Source organism: Coregonus clupeaformis, chromosome 1 (assembly GCF_020615455.1).
Source record: "Coregonus clupeaformis isolate EN_2021a chromosome 1, ASM2061545v1, whole genome shotgun sequence".
NCBI classification, from domain to species: domain Eukaryota; kingdom Metazoa; phylum Chordata; class Actinopteri; order Salmoniformes; family Salmonidae; genus Coregonus; species Coregonus clupeaformis.
In genome coordinates, this window is record NC_059192.1 from 72,110,679 (window position 1) to 72,133,036 (window position 22,358).

General features: G+C 44.1%; 1 protein-coding gene across 1 annotated transcript in view; it reads right to left on the minus strand.

The window, feature by feature from the left end:
* The window catches only part of macrod2 (mono-ADP ribosylhydrolase 2), a gene marked incomplete at its 3' end in the record, with an annotated part of 1,170,384 nt that overhangs the window by 408,305 nt on the left and 739,721 nt on the right, over nucleotides 1-22,358 (minus strand). The window contains exon 6 of the mRNA XM_041889532.1: nucleotides 16,698-16,819. Coding sequence (XP_041745466.1) covers nucleotides 16,698-16,819 — 122 coding nt within the window. The remainder of the gene's footprint in view (nucleotides 1-16,697; nucleotides 16,820-22,358) is intronic.

Below are 22,358 nucleotides of genomic sequence, written 5' to 3' on the forward strand. Positions count from 1 at the left end.
TGAATAGCTGTAGGGTTTTAAGCCTTATTTGCATATTTCCCAGGGTGCTTTTCGAGTTAATTTTAGATTATACCAGTGGCACCCAACACGGTTGTTGCTTTCATTCATTTTCAGTCTGACCTTCACCAAGTGAGTGACATCCTAAGTGAACATGTTGTAATTAAAATGACATTCTTTAAGACAATACATATTTCATAAGGTCTTCTTTTGAGGGCCTAGTTATACCCTAATACAGTGGCCTGAAACTCATAGTTTACAGGCCACATCAGACCTGCAAGTCACATTATGCTGGCTTGCAAAGTGATGTGTAATTCCTATTGGAATCCAGCCAGTTAGGATATCCAACAAGTGGAATTTCTATTCACCCGCAATCTGCATTCAGAATGACTGGCAGGGTTGGGAAGACTAACATATGAGACTACCTTAAACATCTAAACTGGAACAACCATTTCAATAAAGGGTGCAATATGTCCAAGTAACAGATTGGATTAGTTTAGAAAAATGTACGTTATTTATATTTGAGTAGCATAAGATTAATCAATCAATCGTGCAAAAAGATAGATATTGAAACAAACAATTTAAAAAAATCAACCTGCAATAGAGCATGCTGGGAAATATGATAATGATGGGTGTGGTTTTGGTTCAACGCTGGTTATTAACACAAACCACTGAGTGTTAAGTTTTACAGTGTTCATTTAACTCTTGAATCAACACTAGAAATGTTACACAGAAAAATCAACACTAGTTAAAACTGGCCAATTTGCTGTGAGCTATGAAAGGGACACATCTGCAGGCTTCCATACATTTCAAGAACCTTTTAGAATTCTGAAGAACCGTAGAGGCCACGTCAATAACCCCACACTTAACTCAAAGGTTTTTTATTGTGCAAGAGTTCTCCAAGGAACCTTAAAAGCTGAGAAAGAACCATTTAAGAACCTTTATTTTCAGTGTAGGGATCCATTGGGGATGCATATCTGGTGAAGCAGTGTATTCTATGATACAGAGTCATGTTAAAGTCAGGCTCCGTAACATTAATTAAATGCATTAAAGAAAAGAAAGCACTGATCCTGGATTGTCTCATTACCACTGACTCAATAATAATTAAAATATCCATCTGAGTACAAACAGGTTATTAAATTGAAAATGTCTCCATGCGTATCAACAGCGTTAGGTAATGAGACTGGAAACACTGGAAAGAGGGGTAGGAAGAGGGGGAGGAAGAGGGAGGAAGAGTGAGGAAGAGAAGAAGGGGGAAGTAGGAAGAGAAGGAAGAACGGGGGAGCTAAATGGAGGTAGAGGGAGAAGACAGGAAGGTCCTGAACGCTCGTCACAACATCTCAGTGTGTCAGTTGGCAGATCTCCTGCTTATCCAATCAGAGAGCCTCATTCAGACAGCCCTTCCCACCTCCCACTGGCACATCGACTTCACGCATCAGAGCGGAACACTGTCTTTACTGTGGGAAGGCATTGCAGTGGCATCGATAATGAGATGGCTGTGTGTGTGACGCCCGCGCACACACACACAGACACACACACTCACTCACACACACATTGACACACACACACACACTCCCTCGCCGGACCAATAGTTAATTAACCATAATGATGTAAACAAGAACCCCGACAAACTCTGGCGCCAAGCACCCACACACACACACACACACACACACACGCACACACACACACACACACACACACACACACACACACACACACACACACACACACACACACACACACACACACACACACACACACACACAGAGGCCTCGGAGTTGTCAGGTGTTGGAGGATACTTATTTGATGGGGCTGCATGTGCTTTTCTGTTTTCTGTCAGAAGCAAGATTCTACAGATGGTTCCTCTCTTTCTCTCTGGTAAGAAAAGAGAGAAACACTGACTCGTTCAGATGAAAGGGAAGCCATTTGAATTCTTCCTCCTTCTCCTCTTCCATAGACATCCCTTGGGACCAGACCTCTCTGTCCTTGAACTACATAGAGGTGTTGCTATTTGTGGTGGTGTAGCAAACGAAGAGAAACAAACATGTTTCTGCTACCCTGAAACCTTCCACCCTTATACACCGTCAAGGTGCCTCTACAGTTTATTATCGGGACCATATCTGAGAGTTTAGTGAGGCAGCATTGGGACTAAACTTCACTGTCCTTGTATTACATCCTGTAAGGTGTTGCTATTGATGGAAAAAAAAAGTAACACTGATCCTTCTACCCTTGTGACTCCTTACGGTACCGAGACCCATCATCTTAGATTAGTCATGCGTAGAAATGTAAAGTGGCCAATCAAGAATGAATTGCTGCCAATAAAGAGTAGGTTCTCTGCATAGTAGTGATATTACCCTTTCTTCTATTTGAGTTTTTTTATTCTCTCTCTTCTCTCTCTCTAAGATGTTAGTCTGCCTGAGGGAATGCTTGGATTGTAAAAAATAAAAAAATAAAAAATAAAGACAGAGGGATCAAAGTTGTCTCATTGCTACTCCCTCTGTAAAGCAGAGGGACAGAGAGAGGTAGACATAGACAGATAGAGGTAGAGAGAGACAGAGATATAGATAGATAGAGAGAGATAGAGATAGAGATAGAGAGAGAGAGAGAGAGAGAGAGAGAGAGAGAGAGAGAGAGAGAGAGAGAGAGAGAGCGGGAGAGAGAGAGAGAGAGAGCAGGAGAGAGAGAGAGAGAGAGAGAGAGAGAGAGAGAGAGAGAGAGAGAGAGAGAGAGAGAGAGAGAGCGGGAGAGACTGATCAGCCTATTATTCTCTGATAGTGCTCATATTCTCCTGTTTAATTTAAATGTAGCTCATAGGGTCTAACACTCAGCCCTTCCTGTGGCCACTAGTCACCCTACACCCTACACCCCCCCCACACACACACACACATCTGCACAGGGTTAAGTGCATTGCTCAAGGGCACAACAACAATACCCCCCAATCAATGTGTGGTTCATACCTAACACTAAGCACTTTCTGTGGCCTCCAGTAACCCTCTATCCCCCCATCCCTCCACCCCTCCACCCCTCCATCCCTCTTCCCTCCCAACCCTCTATCCCCCATCTCCTTATCCCTTGACCCCTCCATCCCTCTACCCCTCGACCCCTCCATGCCCCAGATCCACACAGCTCACCCCACTCCTCACCTGCCTGCATCTTAAAGGTTCATGAGACTGAGTCTGATAAAAAAAGGTCACTCCGCCACTTAGATTTGTAAATGTAATGTAAATGTAAATGTAGATTTGTCATCCCTATTGATCTGATTCAGAATGTGAGCAACACTGGGCCAATTAGCTCCAAGTAGGAGATAGTGTTGCCACCCAATCCCAACTAAGGAGCAGGGGGAGTGGTAAGGAACAGCCCTTGCCTAGGCCGGGCCCTTGTTTGGAGGGAGATCAGATGTAGAAGAGGAGGGAAGAGGGATATCCAATAGTGTCATGTCACGCCCCCTGACATTTGAACAGGGAATATTCCGGAACTTAGTTTAGCCTATGTAATATGTAAAATGTGACATTTCCCCAAACCTCAAGAGGTGTAATCAGGGATGATGGGGGATGGAGGAGGTTGTCTCTAGAGTGGGGCCCCTGTGGAGTGTGCAGGATAGGAGAGGATGGTGGAGGGTAGGAAGCGGTGAGAGTAAAGAGTGAGGGTAGACAGGAAAGGCCCCAGAGTCCAGAGTAAGGCTACTACTAATTCTGCTTCTTCACAATCTTTCACAAGGTAACTAAAGAGAAATCAGTGACAGTGTTCACTAACAAACAGCGTTCTATTCTGGAACATAAAGACATGTTCTATTATATTCCGTGCTCTAAGTAATGATGCAGATGCCAAGAAGGTGAGAATCAATATGTTGATAATTAGAACAAACACTGATTTTAATAACACCAACTGTGTATGTTCACAAAGGTGTGGCTACAACATATGGCTACAACGCAAACACACACGGGCTCACGCACTCAGGCACTCCCACACCATTTAAAATGTTGAGACCACAGACCAGATGTTGCAGAGGAAAACAAAGATGTTCCCTGGTGTGTTTGGAGTCAGAAAACAACATCCCAGGTATCTAACAATACAGTAAGGGTTGAAGATCAGGTGTTCTATGATGTTCTAAATACAGATGCTTTGTCCAATCGCAAGACTACTGCCCTCAATGACCTGGACTAACCTGTACCCTGCACATTGACTCTGTACCGGTACCCCCTGTATATAGCCTCGTTATTGTTATTTTATTGTTGCTATTTAATTTTTGTACTTTAGTTTATTTAGTTTATTTACTCTTTTTTTCTTAAAACTGCACTGTTGGTTAAGGGCTTGTAAGTAAGCGTTTCATGGTAAGGTTGCATTCGGTGCATGTGACAAATAACATTTTATTTTATTTTATTTTATTTGATCTGTTAATGGACCAGATGGCAATCTGGGAAACTCACTCCTCAGCCTGAAGTGTCTCCACTTCCTCTGGCGAAAAAATGTGCTTTTGGTAAGACGCTTCAGGAAGGCATTCATGTGTGTTTGCAAGGCAGAGGTCCTGGGTTCGAGCCTCGGTATGTACCGGATCAAAAGAAAGAGGTACTCGCTAAGCAAGCAGTGTCACATCCTTTACATAAGCACACGTTGCGACCCCAGGGGATCAGGGTTTCAATCCCTATGGCAAACCTTCCAAATCATATCTCCCCTCTCTTTACATTATTGTCCCAATAAAGCATAAATATATGACTTCAAAAATGTAAATACAGAAGCGTTGTCACCAGCAATGTAGAAGTGTTGAGTATCACCTACACTACATTACTGGTTGTCATCATGATGATATTATAAAGTATGAGGTGAATTACTAGATTATCAGGTGCACTATAAAGTGAATTACTAGATTATCAGGTGAACTATAAAGTGAATTACTAGAGTATCAGGTGAATTACTAGAGTATCAAGTGAATTACTAGAGTATCAAGTGAATTACTAGAGTATCAGGTGAATTACTAGAGTATCAGGTGAATTACTAGAGTATCAGGTGAATTACTAGAGTATCAGGTGAACTATAAGGTGAATTACTATCACATTTAACGACTCACTTCACTTTGCAGCAATCAGAAGCCAAGTGTGTCACACAAACGCACGCACGCATGCACAGACACAAACACACACACACACATAGACACAGACACAGACACAGACACAGACACAGACACACAATACAGCCTTAATCCTCCCCTACACCATTACATCATTAAATGTGGAGTCCCCATTTATTCACACTTACACTTAGAGTCCCTTTTACACTCCACAACGGATAATTTACCAGAAGAGGGGGAAGAAAATATGAGCAGAAGGTTTGCACACGGTCTGAACGCTCTTTTCAGTGTATAAATGAAATTTACTGAATCACTAGGGATCCTGGACAGAAATGTAACAGGGTGGGAGTGGGGAGTCGTTAACTTTACGGTTAAATCCATAAATAATTGCAAAGCACAATATGTTTAACTACGCTCATAAAACACACACAGTAATTTCAACTTTGAGTCAGTACAAGGCTATACACAGGACATAGGGGTTAAAAGTCCCGCTTATTCTAATTTAAACAGAATTATATACATTAGAGTATCCTAGTGCACATTCTAAAATGGTAGCAGTCTTACTTCATTAAAAAGTAGTGATATGCCTTGACTGGGGAAACACCAGACAGACAGACAGACAGACAGACAGACAGACAGACAGACAGACAGACAGACAGACACACACACAGGCATACATAGACACTCTCTCAGCTATAGCTAAGGTCAGGTTATGGAGAAATATGTGTGAAACCACAGAAGAAGAAGAAGAAGAAGAAGAAGAAGAAGAAGAAGAAGAAGAAGAAGAAGAAGAAGAAGAAGAAGAAGAAGAAGAAGAAGAAGAAGAAGAAGAAGAAGAAGAAGAAGAAGAAGAAGAAGAAGAAGAAGAAGAAGAAGAAGAAGAAGAAGAAGAAGAAGAAATGTTTACTGTGTTGCTAGCATTTTCTTGCTGAGGGATGTGGTTGGAGGGATAGAGGGAAAAGCCTTCAGATGAATGATGACGAACACCGTGAGCCAAGAAAGCTGCCGTTTAACCCTGTGACTGCAGCTGAAAGCTCCCTGGAACAGGAGAAGAGTTTAACACCCCTCGCTCTGTCTCTGTCCAAGCTGCTCTGTCTAGAAAGGGATGTGATGGTATCCCCTGAACTCAATGAGAAAATGGGAAGTCTGCTCAATGAGAATATTCTGCCACTATTGGAGGATAATGAAAGTTGATTTCAGAAATGCTCTATGTGTCAGTGTCTCTCTGTCCAAGCTGTGTCAGATGGCTAGATGGTAGCCCCTGAACCTGACAAAATAGAGGAAGTCTAGTGCTGATGGAGAATGGCGTGTTGATGTGAAAGCCCAAATAGAAAGAAAGCCCCAAAATGTCTGTGTTCCTGTCTGTTCCTGTGTGTGTGCCTGTGTTGGTCACACTCCTATTGTAACCCTGTTCACTGGACCCACAGCAGGACGCTCAGGCTCCAGTGTTGTTTCTCCGGGTGAGAGAGCAATCTGTCACAGCTTCGCCAAGGCCCCAAGCAGCACACTGACTGACCCCAGCAGGACACAGACTGACCAGCACAACAGCTGTTGACCACAGCAGGCCTACAAAGCCCAGCTGGACAGCACTAGGTGACCTCAGCCCACAACGCCCAGGATGCCTGAATTGCTAGCTGGACCCTAAAGCACCAGGCTGGGGGATAGTGGTGAGACCTCAGGCCTGGGTCTCTGGGTCTGTGGCCTGTACAGCCACTCACTGTAGCCTACTGGTGACCAACCATAGTCCCCCAGCTGGACAACACTGAGTGACCACCGATCACAAGACGCCCACATCGTCAACCCAACTCCAGAGCATTAGGCTGGGGGATAGTGGTGAGACCTCAGGCCTGGGTCTGTAGCCTATACTCAGCCTCAGACCTGCCTGGCTGGCCAGAGGAGAAGAGAGTATTTAGCCACTGTTGGAGGACGATAGAAGTAGATTTCAGAAATGCTCAAGTAGCTGGCCTGTTAGGAACTGTCTTGGAAAAGGACCCTGTTTCTGGCCTATTATGGTGTATCATTTGTTACAGAGAAGAGGACATTCAGGTGAAATAATACACAGGAGAGAAATATGGCCTCAGAGAGAGCCCTGACAGATAGAGATTAGAGATGAATGTAGATAGTAATAATACTGTCCAGCCTAGTCGATGGTGAAAGCTAATAATATCCTGAACCAGAACGCATTAGATGGTCTCATCCCAGCTTCTCTCTCTCTCTCTCTCTCTCTCTCTCTCTCTCTCTCTCTCTCTCTCTCTCTCTCTCTCTCTCTCTCTCTCTCTCTCTCTCACTCACACACACAAACACATGCGCGTGCACACACACACACACACACACACACACACATATACACGCACCCACACACAGTCCTGAGAGGATAAGAGAGTCAGATTGGGATCTTTACTGTCACACTTCCAGTGGTGCTATCAACCCTGGGCTGGCTGGCTGAGACCTGTCATTCACAGCAATGTGCTAACTGAGGGAGGGAGGGAGGCTTATGCGTGCGCTTATGTCTGTGTGTGTCTGTGCATCAGTGCATGCGTATATTTCTAGATCTTGAGTGGCTTCATCCCAGAGGAGCAAATGATTGTGGGATAGATGCAGGTTGAACAGGACTAGGGGATTGTGGGATAGATGCAGGTTGAACAGGATTAGAGGATTGTGGGATAGATACAGGGTGAACAGGACTAGGGGATTGTGGGATAGATGCAGGGTGAACAGGATTAGAGGATTGTGGGATAGATGCAGGGTGAACAGGATTAGAGGATTGTGGGATAGATACAGGGTGAACAGGACTAGGGGATTGTGGGATAGATGCAGGGTGAACAGGACTAGAGGATTGTGGAATAGATGCAGGGTGATCATGACTAGGGGATTGTGGGATAGATGCAGGGTGATCATGACTAGGGGATTGTGGAATAGATAATGTAGGTCTCTTGTCTTGGTTAATCACGCTAGGCTGGCACTAGGCTCTCCCCTGAAACCAGCAGGGCCCGTCAGGCAGAACCTACCAGTCACGAATGGTAAGGCATGAAAGAACACACACACATTCAAATGCATACACACACACTCACTCACACACACATCTGGAAGTCATTGCGCTCTGCTATCCGTGGTGTTTCATTTCAGAGCCCATATTACACATCCTTACATAGTGACCTTTACAACAGAGACATAAGGATGTTTACCAAACCATCATTACCATATAATTTTAAACAGGGGGTTTAAACTCCAAGGCTATTTTAAACAGGGGGTTTCAACTCCAAGGCTATTTCAAAGCATTGATGTAAACTATTGAATTAACTAGCTTTGTTTTTGAAGTTACCGCTTCGGAGTCTTAGGGGAGCCGTTCTGCTGAGACAAAATAACGACGACTGGAATATTCTCGAGTGTTATGGTATCTGGAGAATTAGAGACACAGAAGCAGCATGCAGGGGGTTTTGTAGTTGGATAATGCCCTTGTGGGAGAAATTTAGCGTTTTTTTATTTTGGGACGACCACAAATAGGCCCACAATTTGATGTTTTCCTAAAGCATCTGTCATTAAGCTAATTTTGGCTGGGTGGCTAGGTAGCTGGGTGGCTGCAGCGGGGCTGCCTATTTCTTTCTCTCTCTCTCTCTCTCTCTCTCTCTCTCTCTCTCTCTCTCTCTCTCTCTCTCTCTCTCTCTCTCTCTCTCTCTCTCTTTGTCTTCATCCCTCTCTCTTTCTTTGTCTTCATCTCTCTCTCTCTCTCTCTCTCTCTCTCTCTCTCTCTCTCTCTCTCTCTCTCTCTCTCTCTCTCTCTCTCTCTCTCTCTCTCTCTCTCTCTCTCTCTCTCTCTCTCTCTCTCTCTCTCTCTCTCTCTCTCTCTCTCTCTCTCTCTCTCTCTCTCTCTCTCTCTCTCTCTCTCTCTCTCTCTCTCTCTCTCTCTCTCTCTCTCTCTCTCTGTGCTGACAGCTGCCAGTGTGGACAGATAGTCACAGGGCCGCAGGCTGCATTTAGTGGCCTTCAGTCCTCAGTTACACACACACGTTTGTTTTACTACCCTTGTGGGGACCAAACAATTGATTCCCAATCCTATTTCCCCGAACCCGAAACCTAACCCTTGACCCTAATTCTAATTCTAACCCTAACCTAACCCTACACACCGTCTGACTAACCACAAATTGACTGTTGAGAAAAGGGCTGCAGGCCAAGCAGACTGGTGATCAATGTGATGACTGGTGTCATACGCTGGGATTAACCAACCAGCCGCATTCTGGGTGCACCCTCCAAGCATAGAAATAGATGGTAAAGCCGCCACACAACATTGACTTGAAGGGGAATGTCCGTTCTAGTATTTATTTTTCTATAGTTCCAAGTCTTCTAGGACCCAGACCTGAGATCTCTTCTGGGTAGTCTTCAGTCTGTGGCTTCAGTCTGTGACTTCAGTCTGTGGCTTCAGTCTGTGGCTTCAGTCTGTGGCTTCAGTTTGTTGCTTCAGTCTGTGGCTTCAGTCTGTGGCTTCAGTCTGTGGCTTCAGTTTGTTGCTTCAGTCTGTGACTTCAGCCTGTGGCTTCAGTCTGTGGCTTCAGTCTGTGACTTCAAAATACTAAAGACCCAGAAGAGAGGACCACTACCCCCCAGCCTGGTGCTCCAGAGTCCGGCAAGCAATTCAGGGGTACTGGTTGTTGTGGGCTGAGGTCACCCAGTGCTGTCCAGCTGGGCTTTGTAGGCTTGCTGTCGTCAACAGCTGTTGTGCTGGTCAGTCTGTGTCCTGCTGTGGTCAGTCAGTGTGATGCTTGGGGCCTTGGCGGGCGGGGCTGTGACAGATTGCTCTCTCACCCGGAGAAACAACACTGGAGCCTGAGAGTTCTGCTGTGGGTCCAGTGAACAGGGTTACAATAGGAGTGTGACCAACACAGGCACACACACAGGAACACAGACAGGAACACACACAGGAACACACAGGAACACACAGGAACACACACAGGAACACACAGGAACACACACAGGAACACACAGTAACACACACAGGAACACACAGGAACACACAGGAACACACAGGAACACACAGGAACACACACAGGAACACACACAGGAACACACAGGAACACAGACAGGAACACACACAGGAACACACAGGAACACACAGGAACACACAAGAACACACAGGAACAGACAGGAACACACAGGAACACACAGGAACACACACAGGAACACAGACAGGAACACACACAGGAACACACAGGAACACACACAGGAACACACAATAACACACAGGAACAGACAGGAACACACAGGAACACACAGGAACACAAAGGGGGCATGAACGGAAGGCAGGCACACACACACATATTGAGGCTTTCATATAAACACACGATTCTCCATCAGCACTAGACTTCCTCTATTTTGTCGGGTTCAGGGGTTACCATCTAGCCATCTGACACAGCTTGGACAGAGAGCCTTCACACTGCAGGCCTTAATGCTCAAATCAGTTTTGTTTTTCAAATCCGTTTTGGAATACTGACTCTCCAAACAGCAAGTTACAAGACCAAATCGTATTTGTGTGGGTTCAGACAGCAGTCATTTGTTGACATGGCTACGCTAGTTGTCATAGTAACGACGGGTGTGTGCACAGTGGTGTAGGCTGATTGGTGGTAGTGGTGCTCGTTTTTCCTATCACTGAGAAGTTATGTAGCAAGCTAAGGTGACAACAATGCCTGCCACGGACATTTCCCAGTTGCTTTGAATGTTCAAAATCATGGTGTAAGAACACTTTTAAAGCCTCAAGGCTTTAGAGAGCTTTCAGCTGCAGATGAAGGCCACAATTTCTCCTTGAGCACCATACCTCCCCCAATTATCCTATTCTCAATGAGTTTAGAAGACAGCTTGGACCGAGACAGAGCGAGGGGTGTTAAACTCGTCTCCTGCAGCAGTCAGCTGCAGTCACAGGGTTAAATGGCAGCTTTCTTGGCTCAGGCTGGTCGTCATTTTTCATCGGAATGCCTTTCCTCCTTCCCTCCATCCCTCCTTCCCTCCTTCCCTCCATTTCTCCTTCCCTCCATCCCTCCTTCCCTCCATCCCTCCTTCCCTCCATCCCTCCATCCCTCCATCCCTCCTTCCCTCCATCCTTCCGACCCTCCATCCCTCCTTCCCTCCTTCCCTCCATCCCTCAGCAAAGACCTGAGCAAATAGCTTTCCACTGTCAATGCATCCAGCAGACTGCAAACCTCCTCTTGTTCTTGTTCTTGTTCTTGTTCTTCTGCATTTAAAAACCGGACCACTTTTTTAAATAAAGGTTGAAGTACTTCCCCAGTCACTCTCTGCAGGTCCAACCAACAATGGGAGGTTGTCTACTCTATGGGTGACTGCGTTTGGCAAGTCCATATAGCAGCACGTGTCTATGGCTTTCTCTGCCTGAAGAGTGGCTTTGGGCCCTAGAGTACAGGGATTATCTGCCCAGGCCAAGCTGGTTCTAATCTTTCATGCTCTGGTTTATTCTGTGTTACATTTAGTTTTTACTTGTATCTCTTTGTAATGCCCTGGAATCCCCATTAGGGAGCCCAGCATCTAGCGTTTTCAAAAATACACACAGCTGCGTAGACGGACGGAAGCACACACACACACGCACGCAGGCACACACACACACAAACACACACACGCACACACAAACACACACAGGCTGGCAGTTTGCCCGTCTGTTCTGGGTTTCAGCTGGGCTCCCCCTCTCTGATCTAGCCCACAGATCTCCCTCTACACAGCACAGTCCAACTCAAATGAGCTTAGCACTGACCGGCTAACCAGGAACCAGGAACGATCCAAGAGTCTGATCCAAGAGTCTGGAACGCGGAACCACTGTGGCTTATAAACAACAGAACTTGGAAGCAGAACTTGCACCTAAGGAACTACTGTGAATTATAAACAAAATAACTTGGATCCAAGAATTTGGAACATAATAACTTGGAACTCTCACACCTAAGGACCCACTGTGGCTAATAGTTGACCTCTCTCTATATATTTAAGTCACAGTGGATAGATAGGGAAACAAAATACAAAATGGAGGCCACATCACTGTTAGAAGAAAATAAAGAGAGGGAGAGAGAGAGAGAGAGAGAGAGAGAGAGAGAGAGAGAGAGAGAGAGAGAGAGAGAGAGAGAGAGAGAGAGAGAGAGAGAGAGAGAGAGAGAGAGAGAGAGAGAGAGAGGCCTTTTATTTTATTACAATGTATAGTGTATTGCATACATTGTTGCTTTGGCAATATGGACGCAATGTTTTTCATGCCAATAAAGCAGCTTGAATTTGAATTTGAGAGAGTGAGAGAGAGAGAAAGAGAGAGAGGGAGAGAGAAAGAGAGAGAGAGAGAATGGAGGCCATGTCGCTGTAAGAGAGAGAAATGAGAAAAACAAACAAACAACTATTTCTTTAATAACGGAAAATATAAACCTTTCTCGGTTGTCCTCTTCATAGACAATGGAAGTGGAGTCCACATGGAGTGTGTGTGTGTGTGTGTGTGTGTGTGTGCATGTGCTCACATTTGTATGAGTAAAGTAAAACTGTATATGTGGTAGATAATTTCACGGTCTTAGTAGGTCTCATCATCCTTCAAGACTAGACCGGTCAATCACAAAACTTTAGGTTGTGTCCCAAATAGCACCATATTCCCTAAATGGTGCACTACTTTTGACCAGGGCTCATAGGGCTCTGGTCAAAAGTAGTGCACTATATAGTGAATAGCATGCCACCCAGTGTTTTCACTCAAGGCCTAGCTCAACGCAGAACAGCTGTAAAAATACCTTAGACAGGATTTCTAGCTCCCCATGAAAACACCGGTCTGTTTCTAATAAATATATACATATTGGGTAAATACGTTAGATAAACTGAAATAAATCCATGGAATGTGTTCCAGAAACAAAACATAAAAATATGACGTTCCAAATGGCACCCTATTCCCTTTATAGTGCACTAGAGCCCCATGGGTCCTGGTCAAAAGTAGTGCAATGTTATAGGGAATAGGGTGACATTTGCAAAGAGTAAACTGAAATGGTGGATAAAACAAAAAAAGGCAGAACTTAACACAGGTTCTCTCTCTCTCTCTCTCTCTCTCTCTCTACCCCAAGGGAGAGGGTTTTTCTTTATTTTTACTATTTTTTACATTGTAGAATAATAGTGAAGACATCAAAAATAATATGAAATAACACATATGGAATCATGTAGTAACCAAAAAAGTGTTAAACAAATCAAAATATATTTTATATTTGAGATTCTTCAAATAGCCACCATTTGCCTTGATGACAGCTTTGCACACTCTTGGCATTCTCTCAACCAGTTTCACCTGGAATGCTTTTCCAACAGTCTTGAAGGAGTTCCCACATATGCTGAGCACTTGTTGGCTGCTTTTCCTTCACTCTGCCGTCCGACTCATCCCAAACCATCTCAATTGGGTTGAGGTCGGGGGATTGTGGAGGCCAGGTCATCTGATGCAGCACTCCATCACTCTCGTTCTTGGTAAAATAGCCCTTACACAGCCTGGAGGTGTGTTGGGTCATTGTCCTGTTGAAAAACAAATTATAGTCCCACTAAACCCAAACCAGATTGGATGGTGTATCGCTGCAATGCTGTGGTAGCCATGCTGGTTAAGTGTGCCTTGAATTCTAAATAAATCACAGACAGTGTCACCAGCAAAGCACCCCCACACCATAACCCCTCCTCCTCCATGCTTTACGGTGGGAACTACACATGCGGAGATCATCCGTTCACCCACTCCGCGTCTCACAAAGACACAGCGGTTGGAACCAAACATTTCCAATTTGGACTCCAGACCAAAGGACAAATTTCCCCCGGTCTAATGTCCATTGCTCGTGTTTCTTGGCCCAAGCAGGTCTCTTCTTCTTATTGGTGTCCTTTAGTAGTGGTTTCTTTGCAGCAATTCGACCATGAAGGCCTGATTCACACAGTCCGCTCTGAACAGTTGATGTTGAGATGTGTCTGTTACTTGAACTCTGTGAAGCATTTATTTGGGCTGCAATTTCTGAGGCTGGTAACTCTAATGAACTTATCCTCTGCAGCAGAGGTAACTCTGGGTCTTCCATTCCTGTGGCGGTCCTCATGAGAGCCAGTTTCATCATAGCACTTGATGGTTATTGCAACTGCACTTGAAGAAACGTTCAAAGTTCTTGAAATTGTCAGTATTGACTGACCTTCATGTCTTAAAGTAATGATGGACTGTTGTTTTGTCTATGCTTATTTGAGCTGGTCTTTTACCAAATAGGGCTATCTTCTGGTATACCCCCCCCCCCCCCTTGTCACAACACAACTGATTGGCTCAAACACTTTAAGAAGGAAATAAATTCCACAAATTAACTTTGAAGAAGGCACACCTGTTAATTGAAATGCATTCCAGGTGACTACCTCATGAAGCTGGTTGAGGGAATGCCAAGAGTGTGCAAAGCTGTCATCGAGGCAAAGGGTGGCTATTTGAAGAATGATTTGTTTAACCCTTTTTTGGTTACTACATTATTCCATATATGTTATTTCATAGTTTTGATGTCTTCACTATTATTCTACAATGTAAAAAATAGTAAAAAATAAAGAAAAACCCTTGAATGAGTAGGTGTGTCCAAACTTTTGACTGGTAGTGTATACCTGGTTATGTGTCCCAAACAATTATGTGCAGAACTAAGGTAGCAAACAAATAAACCACCTGCCAAAGACAATGGATCAACAGTAACTGATGGTAAATGTTAGCATCAATGTCCAGGTCACCTCTAATAATAACTTTCAGCCAACATTATTTAGCTTTGAGTTATTACAGAACCATTGAATGTATTTATCCCTTTCTTTCTGTTCCTTCATTTTATAAACGTTTTCCCCTCAAATCATCTCTAAAGGAAGAAAACGAACTAAAACAAACTACCTTGACATATCTCAGAAAAGATGCTGGACTGCTGGACTGAAAGACGCTGGACTGAAAGATGCTGGACTGCTGGACTGAAAGATGCTGGACTGAAAGACGCTGGACTGAAAGATGCTGGGCTGCTGGGCTGAAAGATGCTGGACTGAAAGATGCTGGACTGAAAGATGCCAGGCTGCTGGGCTGAAAGATGCTGGACTGAAAGATGCTGGACTGAAAGATGCTGGACTGCTGGACTGAAAGATGCTGGACTGAAAGACGCTGGACTGAACGATGCTGCACTGCTGGACTGAAAGACGCTGGACTGAAAGATGCTGGACTGCTGGACTGAAAGAAGCTGGACTGCTGGACTGAACGATGCTGGACTTCTGGACTGAAAGATGCTGGACTGAAAGATGCTGGACTGCTGGACTGAAAGATACTGGACTGCTGGACTGAAAGACGCTGGACTGAAAGATGCTGGACTTCTGGACTGAAAGATGCTGGACTCCTGGACTGAAAGATGCTGGACTGAAAGATGCTGGACTGCTGGACTGAAAGACGCTGGACTGAAAGATGCTGGACTGCTGGACTGAAAGACGCTGGAATGAAAGATGCTGGACTGCTGGATTGAAAGACGCTGGACTGAAAGACGCTGGACTGCTAGACTGAAAGATGCTGGACTGAAAGATGCTGTACTGCTGGACTGAAAGACGCTGGACTGAAAGATGCTGGACTGTTGGACTGAAAGACGCTGGACTGTAAGATGCTGTACTGCTGTACTGAAAGACGCTGGACGGAAAGATGCTGGACTGCTGGACTGAAAGATGCTGGACTGAAAGATGCTGGACTACTGGACTGAACGATGATGGACTGAAAGATGCTGGACTGCTGGACTGAAAGATGATGGACTGAAAGATGTTGGACTGCTGGACTGAAAGTTGCTGGACTGAAAGATGCTGGACTACTGGACTGAAAGATGATGGACTGAAAGATGCTGGACTGAAAGGTGCTGGACTGCTGGACTGAAAGATGATGGACTGAAAGATGATGAACTGCTGGACTGAAAGATGATGGACTGAAAGATGCTGGACTGAAAGGTGCTGGACTGCTGGACTGAAAGATGATGGACTGAAAGATGATGAACTGCTGGACTGAAAGATGATGGACTGAAAGATGCTGGACTGCTGGACTGAAAGACGCTGGTTATTTCTTGTGTGTTATTTTCTAGTATTACATTGTTATTGATTATTGCATTGTTGGGTTTTGAGTTTGCAATAAAGGCATTTCACTGTACTTGTGTGACATTAAAACTTGAAAATAAGAACTAAAGCAGCAACCAAGTAACCCAATGGGCAAACACACCAGATCGAATTCTGATTCACATTCTGATTATTGTTTGAGTGAGTTGTCAACCAGTGTTGAACTAAATTACAAACAAACCAACCTTTCAAAGCTTTTCGCACTGGGAGAATGCAGAGGGAGGGTTGTGCTCGGAGCTGTTGCTCACCAAAGAGTACAAGCCAAGATCATTAAACCAGCATAGATTCAAGAGAAAATTAACTTTTATTAAAAAGTTTGGCCTCTGGGCCTGTAGACTAGTGGAGCGGTAACACACTCATATACAGAACCACATGCTGTACAGTAGAGTAGATTCCACTGTGGCGTTGGCTGCAAGGTCCCAGTTCCCATTCCCTGCAACAGGCCTTTGCATTTCTCACCCCTCTACTCTGTCCCCCTGCTGATCTACTTATATAAAAAAATGGGGGGGTGGGGGGGGGTACTCACCACAGAGCGCAGTCCGAACCCCTTGACCAGCTCCAGTGAGTTCTGGTAGCAGGCTGTCAGGTCCTTGGTCTCTGTTTCACCCACATGCCCTCTGGCCACAGGCCCCACAGTGTGGATCACATCTGGGAGAAGAGGTCAGACAGAATAATAATATTAGCTAGCACACTAGTATTGAGGACAGACAGAATAATAATATTAGCTAGCACACTAGTATTGAGGACAGACAGAATAATAATATTAGCTAGCACACTAGTATTGAGGACAGACAGAATAATAATATTAGCTAGCACACTAGTATGGAGGACAGACAGAAGAAGAATATTAGCTAGCACACTAGTATGGAGGACAGACAGAAGAAGAATATTAGCTAGCACACTAGTATGGAGGACAGACAGAATAAGAATATTAGCTAGCACACTAGTATGGAGGACAGACAGAAGAAGAGATGGATCAGAAGGGAGGACATAGGAAGAATACTTTAGTTCGTAGTTATTTTACAGATCACAGAAAAGTGTCTTTTTTTTATTTCAACCCAATCTAACAGAGACACATACACACACCACATATTATCATCTGACATGGGATTCGAACCGGCAACCCTCTTGTCGCTGCGCCGCCTCTATAACAGACACAGCATCCTTCAGTTCACTTTAGCTCCACTATCATTTTATCAGTACAGTAGAACTGGCCCCACTAGCGCCCAGGATGTGGGAATTCTGCAGTGAAACATTTGAAGAGATAAGTACAACCATTGTTCCATTCCATGTTCCATTGTGTACAGATCTGATTCCACCTGCTTGAATCTGAAGGCTCTTTAGAAAAGCTGCTCTTTTTTCTCCCTCTATCATATTTTTGTCAGGAAATTCGACATTAGCTCACATTAGGACAATGGGGGAGTTTTGAGTCCACTGCCTAAAATGAATACATTGGTTGCATCCCAAATGCCTCCCTATTCCCTATATATATAGGGCTCCCCCCACAGGGTTCTGATCAAAAGTAGTGCACAATATAGGGCATAGGGTGCAATTTGGGATGCAACCTTTATTCAGTTAATGCAACTGCAGTGCAGATAGACAATCAATTACAAGTTTCATGCTATCTATTCAAATATTCATATCTCTGGCTTCGCTCTCCTCCGCTCCTGCGGCATGTGCATAGCAATGTGGGTGGCTGTCAATCATCCTATGTCATGTGCTCCAGTCTGTGCTGTGGCCAGACTGCAGAAGAGGAATACGCACCAACGGACGAACGGGGAAACAAACGCAAACACACGCATGCACCAACCCACCTACGCTCGACGCACGCACACGCATACACAGGGATAGGCAAAAATTACAAAATACAATGACAAAATACAATAAAGATCAATGTTTCAAATTAAACTACAAAATACTTGTACTTTGTAATGTATTTAATTAAACATTTTAAATACAAAAATACATTTGCAAGTAGCCGGCCCGAACAGCAACAACATTCTCAGGAACGGTTACAGAAACGTTTTACTTGCTATGACTGTGATATGTTGTTGTTTATCTACCTTAGTTGAATGCACTGACTGTAAGTCACTCTGGATCGGAGTGTCTGCTAAATGACCAAAATGTAAATGTATATGTGAAAATGAACATACCAAAATAAACTGCAAAGCACACTGGATATTGTTTCAGAGGCAGAGCTCATTACAATAATTCTCAGCATGCTTTACAAGTGTTCATGTTTACATTGACATTTAGTTCATTTAGCAGACTCACACCATAGTGCCATCAGACTTCTGATACCAATGCAGGGTGAAAGGGTGCCACAACATTCTGAACCGCTAGAAAAAATGGTATAGAAAAGTACTTTGTATTTTATCTATTTTTGAAAATACAAATTACAGACCTCGAAAGTATCTTGTTACATAATACATTGGAGTGTAGTTCAGGCCGATGAAATACAAATGACAAAATACTCAGAAGTAATTGAAATATGTATTTCAAATACATGTAACAGAAATACTGCTAATCTCTGCAAAACACGTGCACCCAGCACTTCGCTCTGTAATTGAATCATATGGGCGATGACGAGAATAAGAGAGTATAAGCATTGATTTGACAGGTAAATGTTGTATCCTGGTTCTGGTGTGTTTAGAGTAGGGCAGGTTAGTCATAATAAACAACACTATTTATTTGGCAACTCAAGCTCAGACACAAAGAGGGGATTTGATTATCTAGCCCGGGTTACCCCGGTGGAAGGAGTTCACACCTGGTGAAAAGTGATTGGGCGCGTTCGAGCGGATCACTTTTGTCAAGTCGGTGCCATTCAAAGTGTGCTGCATTATGGGGATAAAAAGTGTCCGACTTGCGCCTGCATGTCGACTGCATGAACTTTACAACAACCATGTGATCAAAGGCATGAAGTTTCGACTGCAGTTGTTCCTCACCAGCTGTAACTTACAGTGTTGTAGTGTTGTAGTACTCCAGACCACATACAGTTGAAGTCGGAGGTTTACATACACTAGGTTGGAGTCATTACAACTCGTTTTTCAACCACTCCACAAATTTCTTGTTAACAAACTATAGTTTTGGCAAGTCGGTTAGGACATCTACTTTGTGCATGACACAAGTCATTTTTCCAACAATTGTTTACAGACAGATTATTTCACATATAATTCACTGTATCACAATTCCAGTGGGTCAGAAGTTTACATACACTAAGTTGACTGTGCCTTTAAAAAGCTTGGAAAATTCCAGAAGATGATGTCATGGCTTTAGAAGCTTCTGATAGGCTAATTGATATAATTTGAGTCAATTGGAGGTGTACCTGTGGATGTATTTTAAGGCCTACCTTCAAACTCAGTGCCTCTTTGCTTGACATCATGTCAAAACAAATCAGCCAAGACCTCAGAAAAAAAATTGTAGACCTCCACAAGTCTGGTTCATCCTTGGGAGCAATTTCCAAACGCCTGAAGGTGCCACGTTCATCTGTACAAACAATAGTACGCAAGTATAAACACCATGGGACCACGCAGCCGTCATACTGCTCAGGAAGGAGACGCGTTCTGTCTCCTAGAGATGAACGTACTTTGGTGCGAAAAGTGCAAATCAATCCCAGAACAACAGCAAAGGACCTTGTGAAGATGCTGGAGGAAACAGGTACAAAAGTATCGATATCCACAGTAAAACGAGTCCTATATCGACATAACCTGAAAGCAAGGAAGAAGCCACTGCTCCAAAACCGCCATAAAAAAGCCAGACTACGGTTTGCAACTTACTTTTTGGAGAAATGTCCTCTGCTCTGATGAAACAAAAATACAACTGTTTGGCCATAATGACCATCGTTATGTTTGGAGGAAAAAGGGGATGGCTTGCAAGCCGAAGAACACCATCCCAACCGTGAAGCACGGGGGTGGCAGCATCATGCTGTGGGGTGCTTTGCTGCAGGAGGGACTGGTGCACTTCACAAAATAGATGGCATCATGAAGAAGGAAAATGATGTGGATATATTGAAGCAACATCTCAAGACATCAGTCAGGAAGTTAAAGCTTGGTCGCAAATGTGTCTTCCAAATGGACAATGACCCCAAGCATACTTCCAGTGGCCATCACAAAGCCCTGACCTCAATCATATAGAACATTTGTGGGCAGAACTGAAAAAGCGTGTGCGAGCAAGGAGGCCTACAAACCTGACTCAGTTACACCAGCTCTGTCAGGAGGAATGGGCCAAAATTCACCCAACTTATTGTGGGAAGCTTGTGGAAGGCTACCCGAAACATTTGACCCAAGTTAAACAATTTCAAGGCAATGCTACCAAATACTAATTGAGTGTATGTAAACTTCTGACCCACTGGGAATGTGATGAAAGAAATAAAAGCTGAAATAAATCATTCTCTCTACTATTATTCTGACATTTCACATTCTTAAAATAAAGTGGTGATCCTAACTGACCTAAGACAGGGACTTTTTACTAGGATTAAATGTCAGGAATTGTGAAAAACTGAAATTTAAATGTATTTGGCTAAGGTGTATGCAAACTTCCGACTTCAACTGTATTGAGTGTCTCGGTATCGGATACATTTGGTCGGTCTCGGTCTTGACTCGGTCTCAGACAGTGAGGGACTCGTAATATCTTCCCGAGACCAGCGGAGTAAAAAAGTAATAATTATCAGATTCCATCTAATCAGCGCATAAAACCGCTTCGCCAGGCCACTCCTTTCTTGAAACATGAATATCTTAACAGCCTTTATATCTATTATAGTCATGTTTGCACAGTGGCGAACCTATAGGTCTGTGACAGGTTTGTGATTCTGAAAGGACAGCAATCGTAATACCAGCACACTCGTGTAGGAGAACTGTATACCCACTTTCTTTTCAGTGGGCATTGCTTATACTCACTTCTTAATCCCTACTGATGTGTATCAAAGTAGTGTAGTGGAGGTATACGACTTATCAATTATGTAGTACAATAGAGAAATCATGCACAAAGTAGCCTACAAAATCGCAAAGCACGTGAAATATATTCACATGCGCGCAGCACACTAGTTTCATCTGAATATCATCTGCAGGTAGCAAGAGTGTGCAGCTCTCAACTGGTTTTGGCATGGAGCAGCTCACAGAAGAATGACATCGGTAGCCGGTAGGGTAGGAAAGATGTTTCAACTTATGATATCTACCAGTAAATGCTAATTAAGGCAACAATGGGTATGCAAACCAGGTATTGAAAAAGCGCAATTGTCATCATGCTCTGTTTGCATCAGGGGCGTAGACATGGATGGGCCTGGGTGGACAGAGGCCCACCCACTGGGAAGCCAGGCCCTGACAGGCCCACCCACTGGGAAGCCAGGCCCTGACAGGCCCACCCACTGGGAAGCCAGGCCCTAACAGGCCCACCCACTGGGAAGCCAGGCCTTGACAGGCCCACCCACTGGGAAGCCAGGCCCTGACAGGCCCACCCACTGGGAAGCCAGGCCCTGACATGCCCACCCACTGGGAAGCCAGGCCCTAACAGGCCCCTAGATATGAAACAAACAGACAATCATAATATTAGTCAAAAATATCAAATTCCCATTTTATGCTACAAAACCAACTTTATAAGAGGTTTTAAAAATAGGTTATATTTGACTGACTGTTCCATGACGTACACCAAGGCATTGTTGGCAGAATAGATGGATGCAGTTCAATGCATAATTAATATAATTCACCAATTCATTTCTTGGTAGTCCCAAAAATATTACAGATAGGTTATAAATTACAGCTGGCCTGGTACATAGTTTGCTGCCTCCATTCGGGATGCATTGTTTCAGTTTCAATGACTGAATATTCTGGACAAAAACGGACGAATGTAACTAAAGCTTGGAATATCAATACAATCAAACTAGCAAGGGCAATGATCACAAGTCAGTCATAACGTGGCTAATAGGCTAGCATATCTATTTACTTAGCAAGCTAACACGGAGCCTAACGTTAGCTAGATAGCTAGCTAGCTGCTAGGAGGATGTCATGTCATGCCATTGGAGGAGTGGGTGAGTAACTGACTTTTGCCCCTCATATTGTTTTTCGGTGGCTATACACAGCTAGAGATGCAGATGTCATTTGGTTAGCTAGCAATAACTTCAACGACTGTTATACAGTTAGCATATCTCTTGTGTTCACAAATTCACTCTGGCTATCTACTCCGATTTCAGAGC